General features: G+C 42.8%; 1 protein-coding gene across 1 annotated transcript in view; it reads right to left on the reverse strand.

Annotated features, from left to right (window-relative positions):
• Positions 1–26: 26 nt before the first annotated feature.
• Positions 27–22,315, reverse strand: part of LOC309366297 (uncharacterized protein) — a 38,235-nt gene continuing 15,946 nt past the window's right edge. The window contains exons 10-22 of the mRNA XM_081904749.1: positions 18,273–18,418; positions 17,649–17,738; positions 16,581–16,707; positions 13,807–13,901; positions 13,187–13,343; positions 11,049–11,176; positions 6,317–6,596; positions 4,831–4,976; positions 4,265–4,354; positions 4,022–4,145; positions 3,391–3,485; positions 1,480–1,636; positions 27–166 (exon numbers count right to left, since the gene is read on the reverse strand). Coding sequence (XP_081760875.1) covers positions 36–166; positions 1,480–1,636; positions 3,391–3,485; positions 4,022–4,145; positions 4,265–4,354; positions 4,831–4,976; positions 6,317–6,596; positions 11,049–11,176; positions 13,187–13,343; positions 13,807–13,901; positions 16,581–16,707; positions 17,649–17,738; positions 18,273–18,418 — 1,766 coding nt within the window. The 3' untranslated portion in view covers positions 27–35. The remainder of the gene's footprint in view (positions 167–1,479; positions 1,637–3,390; positions 3,486–4,021; positions 4,146–4,264; positions 4,355–4,830; positions 4,977–6,316; positions 6,597–11,048; positions 11,177–13,186; positions 13,344–13,806; positions 13,902–16,580; positions 16,708–17,648; positions 17,739–18,272; positions 18,419–22,315) is intronic.

The following is a 22,315-nucleotide window of genomic DNA, read 5'->3' on the forward strand; positions in this document are numbered from 1 at the left end:
GGAGGCAGGCCGGCTTTTGAATCTAGGTTGCGTCATCACCTCTTGCAGTAAACCTCATACTTCATCTTTGCTCCGAGTTTGCTTTTGGCTAAACACTCCTTAAATCTTCTATCAACTTCTTGGCTCTGAGATTCAGAGAACAGGCTTTTCCAGTCACCAACAGATCCTGCAAACATTTAAGATAAATGACTAGTTTTAACATATATTCAGAAGGTATTTTATTAAACTGGGGTCTCTTCAGTGGGGTGGATTTGCAGTGTCATGGCCACTTGCTGGAAAGGGAATGCCAAGACAGCAATGAAGTCAATACTGTGTGATGGCAGCAATAGGTGTTCTGCTGTTGCTCCTGTGCAGCCCCACCCTTGCCACTTGCTTAGCCTTCCCTTCCCCTGAATAGCAGCAGTGGCTCCACTGTTGGAAGGCTGTGGTTTCACCTCTGTTCCACTGAGCCTGCTGCTCCTGTTGACTCCTTTGGAATTTGTTAGCTAAAGGAGGTAACTGACCTTGACAGAAAGGAACCATAATTGTTTGCTCCTCAGCCAAACATCACACAGCTGCTGTTAGGATTTACTATGAAACATGCACTCACCGTGCATAAGTCTCTCACACAGGAGCTGTTAATTACAACTAAGTCAAAATTAACTTTAAAAGAGGTCAGTGCATTGGTTCTCTCTTGACAATAGGGTAGACAGTTATGCAATGTCAAAAAAAAGTGGATTTGCATACATTTAAATAAAAATACATATCACCAGATTGGGAAATATACCAAGTGACTTGTGTGCTTTTAAAACAAACCTTGGACTGGACAGCCCTCAAACAGAGGACACCTTTAGCTAGGGAACAACTAGAAACAGCTCTTAAAAATAGAGCTGTCTTCTGTAAGGTAGGACTCATGGGCATCCTATTCCACAATCTCCAACCAGCTCTTGTGGGATGTATGTCCAAGTGATATTTGAAAAATCACCACCTGTTTCTCTTTTAAAATGTATTATCCAATTTATCCACTTCTGACACCAAAGTAGGAGACACAAAAGACAGGACTGCCTGATGGTGTGAGGGGGACCTTGGTATAGTTCCTTCTGATGGATCCCTCCCATGCCAAGTCCCCCATATACCATGGGTGCCCTCTTAGCTCTTGGAAACAGGGGGCAGAATCAAATCATTGTGGGAAATCTAAGTGGCGGCTCCCAGTTGCTTTGCGCTGTCTACTACTGGGGGGGAAATATGTGGACAGGAAAGTCCAGAGCAGGCATTAGAAGGGGGTCCCAATGGGGCAGCAGCAAGTTCCCCAAGATGCTGCATGTTGGATGCCTTGAAATCACAGGTCTGGACTGACAATTAAACCCTTTGTGGCATCCCTACCTTTAAGAAGGTTACGCAAAAAATAGCTTGATAAGTAACTATACATAGTTGTGATCACTTAGCAGGCAACTATTGGTGAATAACCTTATCAACCCCCACCCCAACCTAGAAATTTACCTTTGCGGAAAAGAACATCTCCAAATGTTCCATGAGTTTCAGTGGATTTTTGCTTCATAGCTTTGAAACTGCAACTTTCTACAACACTTTTAATTTCTTCTTCGTTCACGGAAAACCCGAAGAATTTAGCGATTTTTTGCAATCCTAAATTTGGATCCTTTCCCCCCGAAAACAAGAGATAACATGTCAAAACAGTATATTCAGTCCTTTCATTTTAGCTGTATGCAACAGTGCGTAGTACTGCCACCCTTGGGGAGGGGGAGATGGCACAAGGGCTCTTGGAAGCATTTGTCCAGCTTAGGACAAGGAAGCACAATGCTCTGACAGGATCCTGGAGGACAGGTTCTGCTGTCTCCTTCCCAAAGTCAGGCAGGGGAGGCTTCTTCACCCAAGCAGCAGCACCCTGGTTGGTAGGTGGGTGGGTGGATGAGGGAGCATCAAGCAGCTACTCCACCCTCACCGCCCAGACTTGGCATCAGGCCACGCCCCCACACTGGCTCCTCCCCCTGCTTGCTGGTGAGTACTGACACTTTTTTCAATAAAAAAGCACTGATTGCATCTATAGTGGGACAAAAGTAATGTGTCTGTTAAATTAACTTAGTACCATCTACTACTACAGGTCTGATGGGTGGAGTATAAATAAATTATTATTATTATTATTATTATTATTATTATTATTATTATTATTACTACTACTACCACTACTACTACAATTTTGTCAATCTGATTTAAATACCTATTTAGGCATATGGACATATACAGCTATATGCTTGAATTAGGATTGATGGGTTAATTTTTATTGAGCATGTTGGCTGGCTCCCCCCCCCCTTTCTTTTTGTTATATGCCCATAAAATAATTTAAAAATATAAAAGTTCTAACTCTACACTGAAGGTGGAGACCACCCCAAAGAATTCAGCTTTCTTCTTCTTCTTCTTTTTGCAATCCTGAATGTTGATCTCCCCCCCCAAAAAAAAAAAATCCAAGAGATAACATATTGCATATGTCAAAACATTACATCTATAGTGGGGCAAAATTAATGTGTCTCAACATCATCTACTACTCAGTAGTCCAAAGATTTCACTACCCTTTTGTCAATCTCATTTAAATACCTATTTAGGCATATGGACATATGAAGCTATATGTTTAAATATTTTTGTGTGTCAGCTGGCAATGTTTTTTCCCTTTCTTTTTGTTATATTTTGAAATAACATTACTCAAAACTCTGGCCAGAAGAAACCATCTCTTTGGCTTAGCTGCCAGCGTAGGCCACAAGCCTACACAACACTGTGTTATGAGCATTTCAGGAAACGGTCAGGCAGGAAATGGCAGGTCCATGTTCGGATTCCTGCTATGTGTTTGCAGTCATGGGATTGTTGTCTATCACGTGACGGTGTATGTTTTCATTCCACAGAGTGGGAAATGAAGGAGACATGATGTTTTGGTATTACTGTGTTCCAGAAAGTGGGACTATTGTCCTTTGTTCTTTCTCTCTTTGCTATCTGATATCTGATGAGAAAGAGGTAGGAGCTAAGTCAGAATGCTCCGAGTGTATTATATGTAAATAAACGTAGATTAGCCAAAGTGCTGTGCTACTGAGTTCTGTTAAGCAAACTGCAAATACTCTGCAGATCCCTAAGTGTGCTGATGCTTCTTGGTATCAGTCACTGTGATGTTCAGGCTAAAGAAAGCTTTGGAAGCTCCCGAAGGACAGACCAGGAGGGAGAGAACATGCCAGTTGGGCATGTGTCTCTACCAGGGTCCTACACGAGAGTAGGACGGTCCTAACAGTCCGTACGCACTCATCACAGACAGGACATTCACGTATAAAGTGTCCTTGTGCATTTATCTCTTTGACAGCATTTCACAAAGAAACCTAGTTTTGATATCCCTGGGGCTAATGTTAACCTCACCTCCTTAAGTTCTTCGTAACATATGCCCATGACATTTTCATCATCAATGTACTTGTCCCATTCTAAGACATGGTCAAAGTAGGAGCCCCAACACACTGGATAAAAAGGAGAAGAAAGCTGCATTATATCAACATGTTAACACTTAACAGACTCTCTGTTAGCGTACTCACATAAACTCACCTGCATACACACATGTGGAAACGCTCATTGTATCTGCTTTCCCATGCATGTGGACACTGGTGTTTTAAGAATGCATGTGCCTGCATGCAGGTTTTTAAATGTTGAAACCAGCACTTTGAAATTAGCCTAGATACAAATTGGGAAACAGCACAGCTGTTATATGACAGTCGTGCTGCTAGATTCTGGACGGATGGACGATACTGGCCCATCTTCAAAGGCAACCCCAGCTAAAACACATTACAGTAGTCAAGTCAACAGGTTGCCATAGCATTCATGACAGTGTCTAGGTCCAAAGTCCCTAGGAAAGGATTCAGTGGGCATATTAACCAAAGGTTAACACTCCCAGCTTCTGCTGCCACCTGGACATCAGAATGGGGGGGGGGGCAGATGCAGGACCTCTTCCCATCCTGTGAACTACACTTGCATGGTTTTTTTTTCAAAATAAGGATACCTTTTCCATTCATAAAATCTGTGAAATATGCATCCCATGTTGAATTAGGAAGGACAGAAAGGTTATTGTTAAAATGAAAATAAGACACCATTGTATCCTTTGGATTCCGAATCAGCACCAGTATCTGAAACACAAAGATAAATCACGCTTTAAGAATGTGCACATAATACTCTGAAATAACATTTAAGTGAATGCTGCTGTAAAGGAATCATAGCTGAAAGAATATAAGATGCATGTACTCACCTTGGCTTTACTTTTGAAAATAGATTTGGGTATCAAATGAGGAGGGAGATGAGTTACTATGATCCTTCTCGAAGGTAATTTCGCCATCCTCTTAAATAAGATAGGAAATAAGCACTGTGGTCAATCCATTCCTTTCTTCACTACCTTGTAAATTGCATGTAACAGAAACATTTCATTCTAGATCTTTCATTGGAGTATTTTTATTCTATTTATTTAATTCCTTGCCTGCTCAGTTCCTATGTGTTGACAACATACAAAGGGCCCTTCACAAATTATCGCTTTCAGGCATAGCTACCATTTCTCTGGAGAAAACTGAATATGCGTCATGTGATAAATACAACTCTTTTATTGTGTGCACAGTCACCCACATGTTTTTATATTTCCTGTAAGGTGCCCAGAGTACCTGAGGAATCCTAGCATGATGGGTGAATAATAATAATAATAATAATAATAATAATAATAATAAAAAATGATAATAGGTTTTTTTAAAAAAAAACCAACTGTGCTTAAAATGCTTTTCAGAGATGAAATAAAGTCAGTGATGTGCTAATTGCTGATGAACTAACCTTGAATGCATCTAGATTTCCAAACTCAAGGCGGGAAGGCACTGATAATTCCTCTCCAGTAGCCTTTCTTCTTTCCTTTTCCTCTTCTGTATATTTCCCAGCTCTGATTTCCAAGCCGCTGAGCATGGTTTCAAGCCAATTTGTACCTGAAGCAGATGACTTATGTCTTATGTATGTACTTGAGACTGGCACACATGACCACTCTGGCTTCGTGCTGCTTTTAAATATTTTGCTCTTGAAAATCCCTGGTGCTCAAGGACACTGCCCACAAATGTCCCCTGGTATCCTTTACTGGTGACTTCTCACCAATGAGAACTGCATGGGCAGAAAACCTCAGGGGATTGTGGTTATACAGGTAATATCCGTGTGTCGCCCCTACAGACTGACACATGGGGACTACAGCACTATGACTTAGGGATGGGTGAATTGGTCGGTTTTGGTTTCTCTCAAAGCTTGAGATCTTTCTGAACTTTTGGAGTTCTGGATTAATTGGACTTGTTGAGATGCCAGAATGTTGAAGTAATTGTTTTTATTTATGAAGGAACCAATGCATTAGGAATTCAGCAATGTTCTCATTTTTTTCTTTTCTGAATATTGCAGATATGTGCTTCAGTTCATTGGTCATCCTGCTCCCTTCACATTACATGATAATTGATACTGATAAGTTGATATATGAATAAATTGACATTGAGGACATCTCAAAAAAGCAAACTTGATGTAATTGCACATACAATTCTGTCAAGACTCTTTTTGAATGGACATATGGGCACAGTAACAGCCCCACAGAAAATAAATTGTGCTGTAGTTGCATGTACAAGCCAGTGGCGTAGCGTGGGGGTGCAGGGGGGCCGGCCGCACCGGGCGCAACATCTGGGGGGGCGTGCTCGCACTAACTAATCTAGTGGAAGAGACTCGAGTGCTAAAATCCACGGGTTAGGGGGCACAAATTACTTGCCTTGCCCCGGGTGCTGACAACCCACCCTACGCCACTGGTACAAGCACAACAACTTTGCTTTTGTTGTAGTGTTTTATCAAACTACATGTGCACATTGCTGTCATCAGCGTGTGGGAGAGGGGAGAAGTAAATGATCTAAAGATGTGGAGAACAGAGTCGTGATGTCCATGCATCAATTCTGAATTTTGGACATTCTATTATAAATGAACTTTTAATCTTGACTTTATTTTGACTAGATCAATAATGGAATTATCAATGATCAAACATGAATGTGTAATCTGGGGTGAAGTCAAATCAGACAGTTCTCCATTTTTTTGAGTATATAAACAGGGAGAGTCATATAGGTACTCCTCGCATGACTCCTTCCTCATCGTGGTTGGGCTATATAGATTCATCGCAAAATCCTGGCTATATGTAACTGCACCTTTATAAATTGTTTTTTATACTGAATATGTTCCATGTATGGTTATGTTCTTCATATGCTGCCTTTCATAAGACATTTTTGTTAGGGTAGAAAATATGGCTACTCACCTGTTTTAGGATATCCTACCAAGATCACATCTTCCATTCTGGCATCAAAGGTTTCAAGAGCTTGGAAATTTTCTAGCTTGCAAACAGTAAGAGGATACAAAATCCCTTTATAGGTATATAGCTTATCTTCTGGAGCTAGCTTCTCACCATCAGCCAACAACTTGTCCAGAATTTCAATCCCACGTTTACCTCTCATGGCCATCTTTGTGTCTGATGGGACGGGCACTTCAAGAAAACTAATATTTTCTGTATTCTGCCCAAACAGAACAAAGTTAATAGATTACCACAGTTGCAATTTGTATCTGCTGAGGCATTCAGAATGTAAAGTTACTCTTTAACCAAGATTGCTGGAAGATGTCTAGAAAACATCTCTAGTTTTTGCATTCCCATTGCATGTTAACGTAAGGTTACCAGACGTCCCTGTTTCCTGGGGACAGTCCCCGGGTTTAAAAATCAGTCCCCATATAAAATCCATTTTGTTGCTCAACCCCCTTTACAACTGTGCTTTGGGGCCCTGCAGATTTCTGTTCTTTCTCTTGAGCTACTTAATATTGACATTGCTGTTGGGAAACCTTTGCAGCTCGAGGGTCACATTCCTGCAAGATTCCAGGAGCCACATGCCTGTGCTGGGCAGGATGAGAGGCCAAAGTAGACAGAGCAATGAATGCAAATTTTTACCTTTCTATAGTAGGTACACCCACACGTAGCCCACTTCAGCATTTATCCAGGTAAGCCAGAGTCATTATCAGAATCCAGCCAGATAGAAACCCTCATGGAGAGCATGAAACATGGCCTGTGAGGGGGGTCGTTTGAGGAGAGGAGTATGTTGCTTGGGAGGGATATGTCCTGGAGAGATTCCCAAGGGCCAGATAAAGAGGCTTCAGGGCCATATTTGGCCTGTGGGCCTGAGGTTCCCCACCCCTGATCTGCGGGAACTCCCAGGAGAGGTCATCTAGAGATGTGGGTGGAGATATCACCAGTATATGGGTGACACTCAGCTTTCCCTCTCTTTTCTGTCAGATGCAGGGGAGGCTGTGGGTGTCCTGAATCAATGCTTGGGCATGGCAATGGGCTGGATGAAGGTGAATAGACTCAATCCGGGCAAGATGACAGTGCTATAGGTGGGTGATTCATACACCCAGCTGTATGGGGTTCAACCTGTTCTGAACAGGGTTGGCATTCCATCTAAAGAATCAGGTTCACATCCTGGGGTCAGTTACTGATCCAGCTTTGTCATTAGTGGTTAAAGGGACCTCTGTGGTTTCTTTCTATCAGCTTCAGCTGAAATGCCAGCAGCAACCGTACCTAGGTTGAGATAGCTTGGCCACTGTCACCTCCTATTCAGATTATTGTGACATGGTATATGGCAGGTGGCTTTAAGGACAGCCCAGATTCTGCAGAATAACTAATAGAACTGGGCAGCTGGATCATATTGCACTACTGCTTTGGTCGGGCAATTTAAGGTGATGGTTATTATCCTTTTAACCTGACTTGGGACCATGTTACTTGAAAGATCAGCTTCTACCATATATATACCCCCCTACCAGTCATGGCATGGCTATACATTATCTCCTGTAAGAGAGGCAGCATACCTCAGAAAAGCAGTTGCTGGGAAACAAAAATACCTAACAAGTTGTTCTCTCTACAGGGCAGTAGGAACACTAGTGAAATTGTATTGTGAGTACAAGCAACTGGAGTGTTGTTTTCTAGCAGCGTTTTACAAGAAGATAAACCATAAGACAGCACAAAGAGTAATATGAAGTTGAAGACTTTTATTCCATATCAGGTGGTGTCTTCTGCTGCTGTCTCAAGAGAGCTATCTATTTATCTGACGAGGTTTGCTTAAACTTTTACACACTAGGAAGGTATGAACTTTTGGTTCCACACCCTTACACAAAAACTTTGTTTTAAATGCTTTAACTTGGTTTTCCCGGAACTTAAACCCCACCCTTTGACGTTTGGCGCCCCAGGGCCTATGAAACATAAGAGCTCTTGCCTCTCTAGTCTGGTGTGTGGTTTCCCACAGAAGCCTCTGAAGTCCCTATGGGAAGCCCACCAGCAACCACAGGAAGGCAACAGCCCTCTTCTGCTCTCGTTTGCCAGCAAATGGGATTCAAATGCTGCCCCTGACCGTGAAGGTAGAGTGGTAGTCATTTTGACTAGTAGCCTTATTCTCTATGAATTTGTCTAATAGCCTGAATTCTTGCCATCTCCACATCTGGTTAGTGTGAGAATGTTGAGGAAGGTAGGAGAGGATATATTGATTAAATATTATTCCTCCTCACTCACGCTACTTAAGCAAACAGCAGAGCACATTCCATTGCAGATTGCTGGAAGCAAGTTGATGATTTGTTAGAATCCTTTAAATTAAGCAATGTGGTCTGGCTTGTCTGGTCTGGCTTGTTCCTGGTAACTTTCCCCTTTATTTCCCTTTTAAAATAACAACAACAACAACAACAACAACAACAACAACAACACAACAATCTTCTTTAAAAGTAAGAGTAAAGTTGACTTACATTCAGTTCACAGCAGTAATCTAAAGGTAGACTTTATCTTGTGCTTACATTTACATTTGTGGAGAAAAGAAGTCTGAGCTGGGCTGCAGACTTTCTGTCCTCTGAAAGGAAGAGCCAGAAGAGGAGGCCCATGCCCATCTACCTGGTCACACACAAGGGGAGGAGGCTCCAGAGCAGGTATGACAGGAACTGGAGCCACATTCCCCTGTGTCCACTCTAGGCAAAAGGAAAATGTTGCATTTGGCTGCTTCAGTGATGATACATCCCACAGTTAGGTACTGTGCAGATTCCAGCAAACTGCTTTCACCAAGACTTCTGGGACAAAGCGATAGAACCTCCATTTCTGAATATGTGAAATCCAGTAGTTATTCATATCTGTCTCTAGTCCAGATACATCTATCACTCTATTTTTTAACTTTTAAATTTGTCATATGCAAAACATAATCTGCTCAAAAAAGTAGTCTTCAAAATCATTATACCAAATTTAAAAATGGAAATTAAAATTCTTAAACATTTTCCAGCTTAGGAAGTCTTTCTTCTTTTTGTTCTAGTAATTAGGTCAGACACCCCAAATGTTTGAGGCCCTCCAGAGGTTTTTGGGACTACAACTCCCATCATCCCTAGCTAACAGGACCAATGGTCAGGGATGATGGGAATTGTAGTCCCAAAACAACTGGAGGGTCGAGTTTGGGGGTGCCTGAATTAGGTGAATGATACCACACAAGTCTGGTCAACCCTCTTTGTCCGGCAGCGTTACAGGATGGCAGAGGCTTCACAGGGGCCCCGACAAGGGAACCGAAACAGTGGTGCCCTACTTGGTAGACGGTGGGGGCTTAAGCCCCCTCCGCCTATCAGGAACTGGATCCTAGCCTGCACCCGGCTTTGGTGAATGGGAATGCAGGCTGGGGACTTGGGCTGAGCCAGGGGGCAGAGCCGACAGAGCAGGTAGGCTTCCCTCGGATCCACCCATTGGCCATTTAAGCAGCCCGCACCTGGGGCACTACCTGTTTGTTCCTTCACCGGGTTTTCTTCCCTGCCCACCCACCCTCAGTTTCAGCTGATAGTCAATGACTTTGCTGTGGCTATGGTAGTCGCTGTTCTTTATGGGGCCGGGTAGGAATTTGCCCACCGGGCTAATTGGCACCGACCTGGTAGTTTTGCTTACCTCATAGCAATTGTCACAACCAGTTTGGCATTGGGTCAATCCTTTGTTTTGGATGGAGGGGAGGTTGTAGTCTCTGCCTGCCCCTCCAAATGCTGGGGTATCCCGTTAAAGGGATCCAGGGGGAGTGGCCATGTCTGTGTGCCCAGGCAGGGTCAGGGCTGAAGGCACTCCCCCAGACGGCGGTCCCCATGGGTGTCACCCTTGTTGGGAATTCCATTCCACCCTTTGCTGCAGACATGTGGATTGTTACATGTCACATGTCTGTTTACATTCCAGCACAGATTGCTGGCATGAGTGGAACTTCTGCTCTATATTGCTTTTGTTTTTCTCTCTCTCTGAGAAGACGGCAAAGAGAGAGGCCATGTTTTCCTTTGTCCTGATTTATGTGGAATAAATGTGTAGTTTAGTATTGTATCCATGCATCAAGCCTGATCCGTTGTGCAGTTTACACTGCTGAGTAATGTGTACTCAAGCGTACACTGCAGCTTGAGTCACAGACACATGTTGGAGGAGGATGACTGATGGATCTCCATAGCGGCAAGGCTGAGAGGGGAGCCACTCTGGCTGGGGCCAAGCCTGCTGGCTTTTCAACCCCCAATTCTGACAACCCTATTTGATGTAAGTCTTAGGAACCCCCATCTGGATTGACCACGTCTCACTTCCGGCCAGCGGGCCGGAAGTATTCTGATTGTCCCATGCCCAAACCAAACCTCTTTCATTTGTATTCAATAATGTTGTGGCCTGTTTTGACCCCCCAAAAAAACCAGCCTCATTGGACTCTTATTTGCATGGGTTGGGGGATGGGAACCTGACGCCTGGTCCTGCAAGTACAGTTTCAGTTCAGAAATAATAAAAACTGTTGGAAATAGTTGACACTTTGAAAAAAGAAATTTTAATAAATGTTACTATGAAAAATTTATCCATTTTATTATGGGCATGGAGGGGGGCATATACCAGAAAGATGTGCCTTTAACAAAACCAACCCGAACATGTCTTCCTTTATGGACAAAACTGAAGGCATGAGAGAACTGTAGCACCATTGCCCTCCTTAGCTCTTGCAATATAGGTCGTACTTCAGCATCTTTCCAAGCTTAGTTTTTCCTGCAGTCTCCTCAAATTTTCTATCCATTTCTTCATTCTGGCTCTCAGAGAAGACACTCTTCCAGTCACCTACTATGCCTGCAAATATAAAGCATAATAAAGATTATAGTACAAGAGAGAGATTTTTATTGTGCCATGAGCTTTTGGTGACTGGAGTCACTTTATCAGACACATGGAGGTGTTATCTTAAATGAAACCCCGCTTTTAATTCTCCACAACTACCGCCAGATGGGCCCCCAAAACTGGACCTTTTCAGGTGCCTAAAACGTAAAGCAGCTCCCCAAGTCAGGTTCACTTGGCCCCTTTGCTGCATGTTACATCAAAAGCCCTCTTCTGATGTCCAAGACACACACACATGGGCTAAAAGTCAGGAGAGGACGAGGGTGCACAGGAAAACAAAGTCCCTGGTGTCCCCACCTGTAGCAGGGAAAATTTGAAGGGGGATTGTTAATATGTTTTGGTAAACACACTTAGCATCTTCCTTGGGACTGGGATCCCCTGTGAAGTTGGGCAGGAATACTGCATTGGAGAGTGCATGCATGCTCCTGTCTCCTGCCAATTTTCAGCCCACACACATCTGGGTGAATGCCTGAATAGGGCTGTAGAATATTTCATTTCAGTGAGCTTTTGTGGGTTGCCATCTTGCAATATGTGCTTACTTATTTTAGAGCTCCAAAGAACGTTGCACTGAGTGGTATGAAACTGAGTGGTAAGAATGAATACAACAATTACAGTCTGGGATTGTTTCAGACTGATTATGGTTTTATGGACACCTCGTTGTTGGTAGTGATGGTTTGCTCTTGTTGTTGTTTTGCTGAAATCCACCATTAATGTTTTGTTGAGAGGGTGCCCTTCAGAGGCAAAAATATAATATGATAAATATATTTGACTCAGGACCGCAATACCTCAAGAACCACCTCTCCTTACATGAACCAACCCAGACCCTGCACTCATCATCTAAGGCCCTTCTTTGTGTGCCCTCTCCATGAAAAGTCTGTGGAGTGGCAACACTAGAACAAGCCTTTTCTGCAGTGGTTCTCCACAGGGAGGTTCAGCTGGCACCTTCATTATATACCTTTAGGCGCTAGGCAAAAACTTTCCACTTAAACCAGACCTTGAGCTGATTGACATCCAATGCCCTTTTAAATGTGTTGTGGGTGGGAGGATTCTTATTTTTATTCCCATTTTCATTATGTATTTTGTGTTTTTTATATTGTAAATCTATGGATGAAGGGCAGTGTACAAATTTAATAAATTATTGTTATCATTATGGTTATGATCATTAAAATGCTATAGCACTTAACATAATAAAAATATCTAAACAGCTTATATTGTAAATGATGAAAACAGAACAACCAACATTCACTAAATATGTGGATGAATTCATGTGGAAAAACTGTAAGCAAAGCCCTGAAATCCAAGAGGAAATAGGTTTGTGGCATATTCATGAAAACAACAGATTCTAGGCTACTTTCTACCTGATGTAACTGAAGCATTACAGAGGTGTGGTTTCTCTCCCTCAATAGAGCATCACTGAAACATACAGTCCCGATCTACATACTAGAGTGGTACAATCCATTCATAAGACTGTGCTACATTTATAGATTTACTCTAAAACATTCCACTTATAGGCTTACTTCTCATACTGCACAATGTTTCTGGAAGAAAACGTACTAGAGAAGCAAGGTATGTACTGTTGATGATAGTAATTTAACATATTGGAACAGGGATCGGCAAACCACGGTCTGCGGGTTGGATTCGGCCCAAGGGGGTCATTAAACTGGCCCTCGGCCCTTGCCACACACTCAGTCAGTCCCTGCGTGGAGCTAAATCGGGGCAGTGCACTGTTTAGCTCCACACGGGGACTGACTTCCGGGACGCAGCCATGGCTTCCTATTGGCTGCAGGAAACTCCTACAGCCAATAGGAAGCCATAGACACCTCCTCGTCCTCCCCCGCCATGGCTCCAAAAGCCAGCGAGGAAAGAGCAGCAGGCATGTGTGCATGTGAACGAGTGCACACGCTCCTGTGCGCAGGCAATCTGGCCCACTGGCGGAAAAGTTTGCTGACCCCTGTATAAGAATGTTACCTTTACGGAAAAGAGTGTTGCCCATTTTCCCATGGGTTTCATGGGATTTTTCTTTCATGCTGTTGAAACTGGTCTTCTCCATAATGGACTGAATATCTTGTTCCGTCACAGAGAAATTAAAGAATTCAGCTATTTTTTTTATTCCCAGAGTTGTGTTCTGGATAAAGAAAACAAGGGTGTCACAAGTGAAAAATACTGTGACCTCATGAAACTTTTCCAGATCCCCAGTTCCTGTTTTCGTTCTGCGTTCCACACAAGAGTTGCAGCCAGCACATAACTTTCTTCAATCCTGCTCAGTTGTTCTTTGACTACTAAACAATATGTTTTGTAACAGAAAAATATGTGGCCTTATTATTGTTTCGAGATGTGTCTTTCCTTGCAAGCTGTAATTGTTTGGAACTTTCTATGAAGAAATAGTCCTCAGTGACTTCCAGAAATCCAGTCAAAATAAGATTTAACAAATCCAGAAGTTGTATTTTGAAAGAAAACATTCATGAGCTGTTTACCAGTCAAAGAGGGTAGAGATGAGCAGAAACCATGATTTAAATCCTGTTTCAATTTCCTTCACACACTCTCCATTAGAAATGCTTTAAAAATAAATTTTTAAAAGTGTTATTTACCTCTTTTAGTTCCTCATAGGTAATAAACATAATATTTTTGTCATCCAGATACTTGTTCCATTCAACGATATGATTAAAATAAAGGCCGTAGGGAACTAGTAAGAAGAAAGCAGAACATTTTATTCATGTAACAAATCTCTGATAAGACAATGATAAAGGCTTTTATGTAAAATCTGAATTCATTTCCCACAAGTAACATTTGCTTATGCAAGCTAATGTTTGGAAAGGTAGCATGTGAAAATGTTTTTCAAAATGTATTCCATGGATCTTGTTGCTGATGGTCCTATGTTATGTCCTTTACGCCAAATCCGTAATTCTACCGAGGGAAGACTAGCCTCTAGGCCAGTGGTAGCCAAACTTGGCCCTCCAGCTGTTTTTGGGCTGCAACTCCCATCATCCCTAGCTAACAGGACCAATGGTCAGGGATGTTGGGAACTGTAGTCCCAAAACAGCTGGAGGGCCAAGTTTGACCACCACTACTCTAGGCGTTTGGTATACAGGGTGGTACAGAGAAAATTTGCCTTAAAAACTTTGATTGGACAGCTTCCGTAGATCCAAGGTCCAAATTTGAGCCCCATATAATAACTGTGTGAGGGGTTTAGCTTGGAACACTTCCAGGACCGATGGTATATGTTTACCACCTTTTGTGTAGAACAAACATGTCAGAATTTTGGCATTTTGGGACGCTTTTTCTTTTGCACATTTCTGGTGTGCTCCCCATGACCCCATAAATTGGAAAATAAGGCCAAGATATTTGAAGACTTTGACCTGTTCAATTAGCTGGTTGTCCATGCGCCATCTATGGGCCTTATGTAGTTTCTTGAGAAAACCATGACTTGTAAATCACAGCCAGCTGTTCTCTCTGTTATGTCTTTTACAATGATTCATGAGGTTAATTAAGTAATAATAGTTTTCAAATGCTCTTCACTTATGTGCCTGTGCATTGTGTGCACCAATATTTATTATATGCGCTAGTTCAAATGTAATTCTTTTCACTTTATTCACTTTTCTGGAAAGTATAGACCACCATACATAGCTTAGACCACTTTGGCTTTCTGCCTGTGGTGACTGCTTGCACACAAATCACAGGTTGTCTGGACTTGTTCTCCAAAACTTAAATTCTGTATGTAAGCCAGTCAGCAAAGGTATGTTGTATAAAAATTCTTTTATTGTTTATGATGCCATGCAAGATTTCTGGTGCTTTTTAAAAAAATGTATTTGCAAAGTTGAAAATCTAAAACTGCTCTACTGAAGATTTGTGAAACTCCAAACAGTTTACAGCAGTGTTTCCCAACCAGGCGCTATATGGCCCCCTGCTCCCCCCCCCCAGGATATTCCAAGGGGGGCACAGGTGGAAATTACGTAATGAGGGTGCACAGAGGGAAGTGAAAAAGAAATGTTTGTGTGTGTGTATCCTGATTGGCTGGCTGGCTATCTGCTTGCCCAATCACAAGCAGGAAAGCGGGCAGTCCACCAGGGGGCCACCTAGTACTTCTTTTTGCCCCATGCATTTTCTTGGAGCAGTCCTGGTTTGTTTACAGAAGGAGAGGACAATCACGATTGCACCTGTTCTGACCCCTGCTTGTAGCTGCCACCGGTATTGGGCCAGGTGGCAGCCTGGGCCTGACTCAGGGTGTGTTCCACCTCAGCGCCAAGCAGATTAGTGCCTTCAGATGTTGCCAAGGGGCACAGGGCCCGTTGACAGCATCAGCCTGCCTCTGCAGCCCCAGCGCCCCAGTGCCTAGCCTCATCTGGTGCTGCTGACTTGCTAGTAAATAAGTGTCTTCTTAGAAGAAAGCCGCACTGAGTTCAGTGGGCCTTACTCCCAGGTAAAAGTGTTTGTGTGGAGGGGTTATAGTGTTTTATCTAGACAGCCAGGGCTCTTCTGGATGACAAGATCTTTTTGCACCAGGTCAGTAAGGACCGCTTGCTTTTTAAAATTCTCCCATATATACAGAACTCCCTGTGAGCCTTTTGCAGACCCTCCAAGTGTCCCAGTTTCTGATTTGATGCTGGAATGCCCCGCTTTTCCTTAGGACGTCCCTATTTTCACCAAATGTTGAAGGGTATGGAGTTATTCAACTCTTGAGCCATCTGAAGGCAGCCCTGTATAGGGAGGGTTGGTTTTTTTTTAATGTTTAACATTTTATTATGTTTTTATATATGTTGGAAGCCACCCAGTGTGATCAGGGCAACCCAGACAGATGGGCGGTGTATAAATAGTAAAATTATTATTATGGAAGAGGGCGTCCCTATTTTCATTGGAGAAATGTTGGAGGGTATGCTCACAGATGTTTCCCCCCTCTGTATCAAATAACTGGGGTCCAATAAGTGTTGTTTACATTTTATAATACATGGAAGACGGATCTCCCTTGGGAGGATCTGGACTTTCCTTCCTTAGAGGTTTCTAAGCAGAGGTTGGATGGCCATCTGTCATGGATGCTTTAGCTGCGTTTCCTACATTGCAGGGGGTTGGAGTAGAAAGATGACCCTTGGAGTCCCTTCCAGCTCTATGATTTTCCCCCTTCAGTAAAATTTCATTAAGTTCCTTTCATTTTATGTAATTGTATTTTGTATAAATTTAAAATAAAACATGTTCTATTTAGAAACGAAACATTTCCACAGGAAGGAAACCAGGTTGGAAGGGGGCCACGGTCAGAGAAAAGTTGGGAAACACTGATTTAGAGCAACATGACCTTTTCTTCTTCTTACAAATTCATATTTCTGTTGTACCTAGTCTAGAATTTAATAGGCTGAATGGAAGAGGCACATACCTATTCCATTCATAAATTCTGAGAAGAACTCATCCCAGGTTTTCTGATCAGGGACGATGCTCATGCCTTTGGAAAAATGGAAGTAGGATACAGCCGTGTCTTTCGGGTTTCGAAACAAAACCAGGATCTTCAAAACAGAAAGAGGCAGAACAGGTATGCAAAACTAGGGGGACAAAGCTCATATCCATAACACCAAAAACATAAATCATCTAAACTTTTTCTTTAATCCATAGTATGAAAATATTCATGTATTTGGCCATGAATTAATATGACGAAGTTTAGAGAAAGAGTATAGAACAAGGGGACAACCCCCTTAAAAATAATAATAATGAGATGAGCTCCTAGCTCATTGTTAGAAATTGTTTGCTGAACATGGAAGTCAATTCCTCAGAATCCCAGGTAAAAATTGTACAGGATTACAGCATCAGGGTGGAATCCAGTGTAGCCCCAAAGCCACTGTTCCATCAGCTCAAGGATTTCTGCTTGTGCAACAGAAGGCCTCACCCTCTCCTTTCCTTGTACTCCCCCTTAAACTACTCTGGAGTTTCCCCCCAACCCTTTGGAGCAGATTTGGAGAGGACATGGGGCATGTACAGAGTCAGGCAAAGACTTTTTGAACAAGTGTAAATCCTTTGGCTGATGGGACTCCTTAGCAGAAAGCCATCCTTAGGATGGCAAAAGCCTCTGCTTGAGACCCTGATAAACTTCTGCCATGCAGAATGCAACCATTCAGTGGCTGGGCATGATGCTAATGTATTCTTTAGCATTATTTTTTTAAAGCTGCAGCAAACCTTAGACCCATGGGCTGCACCTCTGCTCTCTCCTCCCTCTTATACAAGGAGACTGAAAACTTCTGCCCTTGGTTTTGAATAAAACAGTTTTCCATTGTAAAAATGAAAGAAACAAACCTAAAGTTTATTCTGACCAGAATCTGAAACAAGAGTTTGTTCATTGCCATATTTTGGTATGTAAGCCAATTTGATGAATTTTTCATGAAAAGTGGTATATAAATATTCTAAATGGATGGATGGATGGATGGATGGATGAAACTTTAAGCCGTGAACTTACCTTTGCCTTCTTTTGGAAGATAGATTTGGGAATCTTTTGAGGAATGAGATGTGTTTTTATCACTCTTCTGGAAGGTAACTTCTTCAACCTCTTTAGTAACATGTTAGAAAAAAAGAGAAATGTTAACATTCCTTTGTGTGAAAAATAGCATGGTGGTTTGATTGTACTATAGGAATAATCCACAGCAAGTTTGACACATTGAGAGCGGCTTCACATAACTCTGAATGTAACCATTTCTCTGCAGAAGTAAGTCTTATTGAATTCATTGGAGTTCACTCCCTGGTAAATTGGGTTAGGATTGCAGCCTTAAATATTAGGAAGCCAGACAAGGCACAGCTGAAGTCACTGGTTTTTGTCTCTGGCTTGTACAAGCTCATCCAAACAAAAATGCCCAGAAGAGGTTCTGAGTTGAGCTTTGGCACTGAGTTGAGCTTCGGCGCGGAGAAACTGAATTCAAAGCAGGGAAGCAAGCCACACCAATGTGTTCTCTCTACCCACCCCAATGGCACTAACTCATCAAACTGACTGCATATTTCTGGAGGGCAGTAGGTTGGAGAAGACCATGTGGTATCTCTCATGTCATTCAAATGCATCAAGCTATGCACTATTCTCGCCAATACTGACCTCAAACTTCCCGGGATCTCCAAATTCAAGGTATGGCAGTAATTTTAATTCTTTCTCTATTTGCTGCCTCCGCTTCATTTCTTCTTCATCGTATTTTCCAGATGCGGCTTCCAAGTCTTTTAAAATCTGACCAACCCAGTTAGTACCTGAAGTAATGCCAAAGGACTGTTAGAAATCACAGAAAGTGACTCCTCATACCTACTGTAACATAGGCCTTGCATCACTATTGCACAGCCAAAGGATCTTCAGAAACGAGATTCATAACCATGGAATTTGAATGTAGTTGCGGTGTTAAAGAATAGTAAAGGTTAAGGGACCCCTGACCATTAGGTCCAGTCCCGGACAACTCTGGGGTTGCAGCGCTCATCTCACTTTATTGGCCGAGGGAGCCGGCATACAGCTTCCGGGTCATGTGGCCAGCATGACTAAGCCACTTCTGGCAAACCAGAGCAGCGCTCGGAAACGCCGTTTACCTTCCCGCCGGTACGGTATCTATTCATCTACTTGCACTTTGACGTGCTTTCAAACTGCTAGGTTGGTAGGAGCAGGGACCAAGCAATGGGAGCTCACCCCGTCATGGGGATTCGAACTGCCGACCTTCTGATCTGCAAGCCCTAGGCTCTGTGGTTTAACCCACAGTGCCACCCACGTACAATCAAATTGAATGTTACGGGAGACTCCAAAAGGGGAAGGTTGTTTTGTTTTGCAGATGAATACAACATAGCAGGTGGCGCTATGGGGATGTGTGTGGCACTGTGATCTAAATCACTGAGCCTCTTGGGCTTGCCAATCAGAAGGTCAGCTGTTCGAATCCCTGCAGTGGGGTGAGCTGCTGTTGCTCAGTCCCAGCTCCTGCCAAGCACTCCAAAAAGTGCAAGTAGACAAGTAGGTACTGCTCCAGCAGGAAGGTAAATGGAGTTTCCGTGTGCTGCTCTGGTTTCGGTATTCCATTGTGGTAGAAGCGGCTTAGTTATGCTGGCCACATGACCCAGAAAAACTGTCGGCTCCCTCGGCCTGTAAAGCAAGATGAGCACCGCAATCCCAGAGTCGTATGCGATTGGACTTAACTGTCAGAGGTCCTTTACCTTTACCTTTTACAACATAGATAAGATCATATGTGTGCGGTGGTTTGCATTTTTATTTTATTTTTTGCAGGGCTGATAATGAGGCTGACTTGTTCTTTCCCCTAGACCTAACTTAAGAATGATGTCCATTAACCTCTCCCAATTCAGATCAGGGTCCCCTCTGTAATAAACAAAATCTGCTCTTATTCCCTTATGGGGGACACAAAAGGCCTTATAGAGTCCGTTGTAGGTTCTCCATCAGTAGGAGAAAATAACAGAGGCCAACCAGAGAATATTGAGAAGCAAAGCAGCTAGTAAGCCTGATCTTTATTGAACTGTTGCAACAGAGTGCCTTCCTCACACGCAGGTAAGGAGGAGGAGCCAGAACCAAGGTGTGCCTGCCCTTATATAGACATTTTAAATTGCCTTCCTTGGAGCTCAAGACCACCCCTCCATACTTCATACATACATCACAGAAAAGGTGGTCTAATGGTGTTGTTTTTCCTGTCTGCCAGGTTATCTGATAATGCCTTATCTGATTGCCTTTCCTGGTAGTCTGGCCATTCCTTTGAGATGGTGATTACCCACTTCCTGAGACAATGGGAAGGTTCCCTCACCCCCTCTCTCCTTGCAGAGAAAACATTTGGTCAGTTTGGGAGTCAAAATGGTTTCAGGGTGGTCTTCCTGTGCTGCTCCAGACATGTGGTCCTCATATCTATGTATGTGCTTGGTTGGTACATTTATGAACATTTTTTTATTTTAATCCCCCCTTTGGGGCTTAATTTTTTATTTCACCACTGTCACTCTGTTCCTTTGAATTCTGCCTTTATAGATCTACTGTATTTTTTAATCCTATAGGGCGCACCGGCCCATAGGATGTACCTCTTTTTTGGGGGGGAAATGAATAAAAAAAAATTATTCCCCCCCAAGCCGCGGCTGCCGCCCCAAGCCTTGCGCACACCTGCCCAAAGCACGGGGCACCCTCCGGAGGGCTCCGTGTGCTTCGGGCTGCAGGCTGCCGCCCCAAGCCTCGCGCGCCCGGCAGGACCTCCCGCCGGGCGCGCAAGGCTTGCGGACACTCGCCGGGGCTGCAGGTTGCTGCCCGCAAGCCTTGTGAGCCCGCAGGACCTCCCACCGGGCTTGCAAGGCTTGAGGATAGCTTCCTGAAGCCTGGAGAGCGAGAGGGGTTGGTGCGCATCGATGTCTCTCGCTCTCCAGGCTTCAGCGAAAGCCTGCATTCGCCCCATAGGACGCACACACATTTCCCCTTCATTTTTGGAGGGGAAAAAGAGCCTCCTATGAGGCAAAAAATACGGTATATTTTCTCATATATCTCTGTTTCTCTAGGTCCATGGGCTTTGCAAGAAGTAAAGTTCTGATGGAGCTGAGCAGGTCAGAATGATTTTATTGTATTGAACCCTTCAGGATTTTGTCTATACACCAATAAAAGGTTTGAGATTGAGATTGAAAAACAAAACAATGTTACACTTGCCAATAGTGTGATGCCCGTGAGAGGACACCCCATTTGTGGAACAGTCTCCCCTCACATATCTTGTTGATGCCAACTCTGAGGGGTTTTAGGTGCCTTGTAAAATATATTTTTATTTATTTAGGCATTTTGTTAGCCTACTGTGAGGAGGGGTGTAATGAAGCAGGGTGGATTTGATTTAAATCACTAGTCAGTAAGACTTGATTTAAATCATTTTTATTTATTTTTACAGAAAGACTCATTCTTGCTGGTATAATCTTAATATTTACAACCAGATGAAGGTTTCATTTTTGGAATAATAAATTTTCAGAGTAGTTTTTACAGTTATATCAAAAATTACTGATTTGGTTGTACTATTAGAAATACATAGACGGTTAATTATGAAATTATTGTGAGGTTTAATAAGTTAACTGTTTATATTTGGACAACATTTCTGCTGTACTTTAAGGGAAGAAGAAAAACAATCATTTCCTTAATAACAATTTAAACAATTTATTTAACTAAAGCAATAACATGATAGCATATGTATCCATGTTTGTTAACTGATGTGGGGATAAACTTTTTTAAAAAAGAAAAACTTAGACTGAGTTTTAGCACACATGAAAAACTTAAATCTTTTTTTCCCGATGAATAGCCTTTGGACTATAACGTAACTTAAATAGAAAACTATTTTTAGAAAGATTTTTCCTCCAAAAGCATTTTACAGTCATACCTTGGGATAGTTACAGATAGGTAGCCGTGTTGGTCTGCCATAGTCAAAACAAAAAAAATTCCTTCCAGTAGCACCTTAAAGACCAACTAAGTTAGTTCTTGGTATGAGCTTTCGTGTGCATGCACACTTCTTCAGATACCCTTCTATATAGTGAGAAGGTGGGGAGGGGTATTACTCAGAAGGGTGGTGGGAATGGGTGATTGGCAGATAGCTGTGATGAGCCTGTTGATGACTCTTAACGACTGCAATAGGTCTTACAGGAAAAAGCAAGGGGTGAGAAGGTGAAAAATGGCTTTGTCATGTATAATGAGATAAGAATCCAATGTCTTTGTTCAGACCAGGTCTCTCCATGGTTTTAAGTTTTAAGCTATCTGCCAATCACCCATTCCCACCACCCTTCTGAGTAATACCCCTCCCCACCTTCTCACTATATAGAAGGGTCTGGTGACTTCTGTTTCAGTGTATCTGAAGAAGTGTGCATGCACACGAAAGCTCATACCAAGAACTAACTTAGTTGGTCTTTAAGGTGCTACTGGAAGGATTTTTTTTTGTTTTTATACCTTGGGATAAATACACTTCAGGATAAGTATTTTCGGGTTGCACTCCACGGCAACCTGGAAGTAACGGAGTGTGCTACTTCCGGGTTTTGCTGCTCACGCATGCGCAGACGGTCAAAATGACGCCACACGCATGCGCGGAAGTGGCAAAACATGACCCACGCACGCGCAGAGGTGCAGTCACGTCTTACATTCTGTTCAGGATGCGAACGGGGCTCCGG

This window comes from Podarcis melisellensis (assembly GCF_964234715.1).
Source record: "Podarcis melisellensis genome assembly, chromosome: 3".
Lineage (NCBI taxonomy): Eukaryota > Metazoa > Chordata > Lepidosauria > Squamata > Lacertidae > Podarcis > Podarcis melisellensis.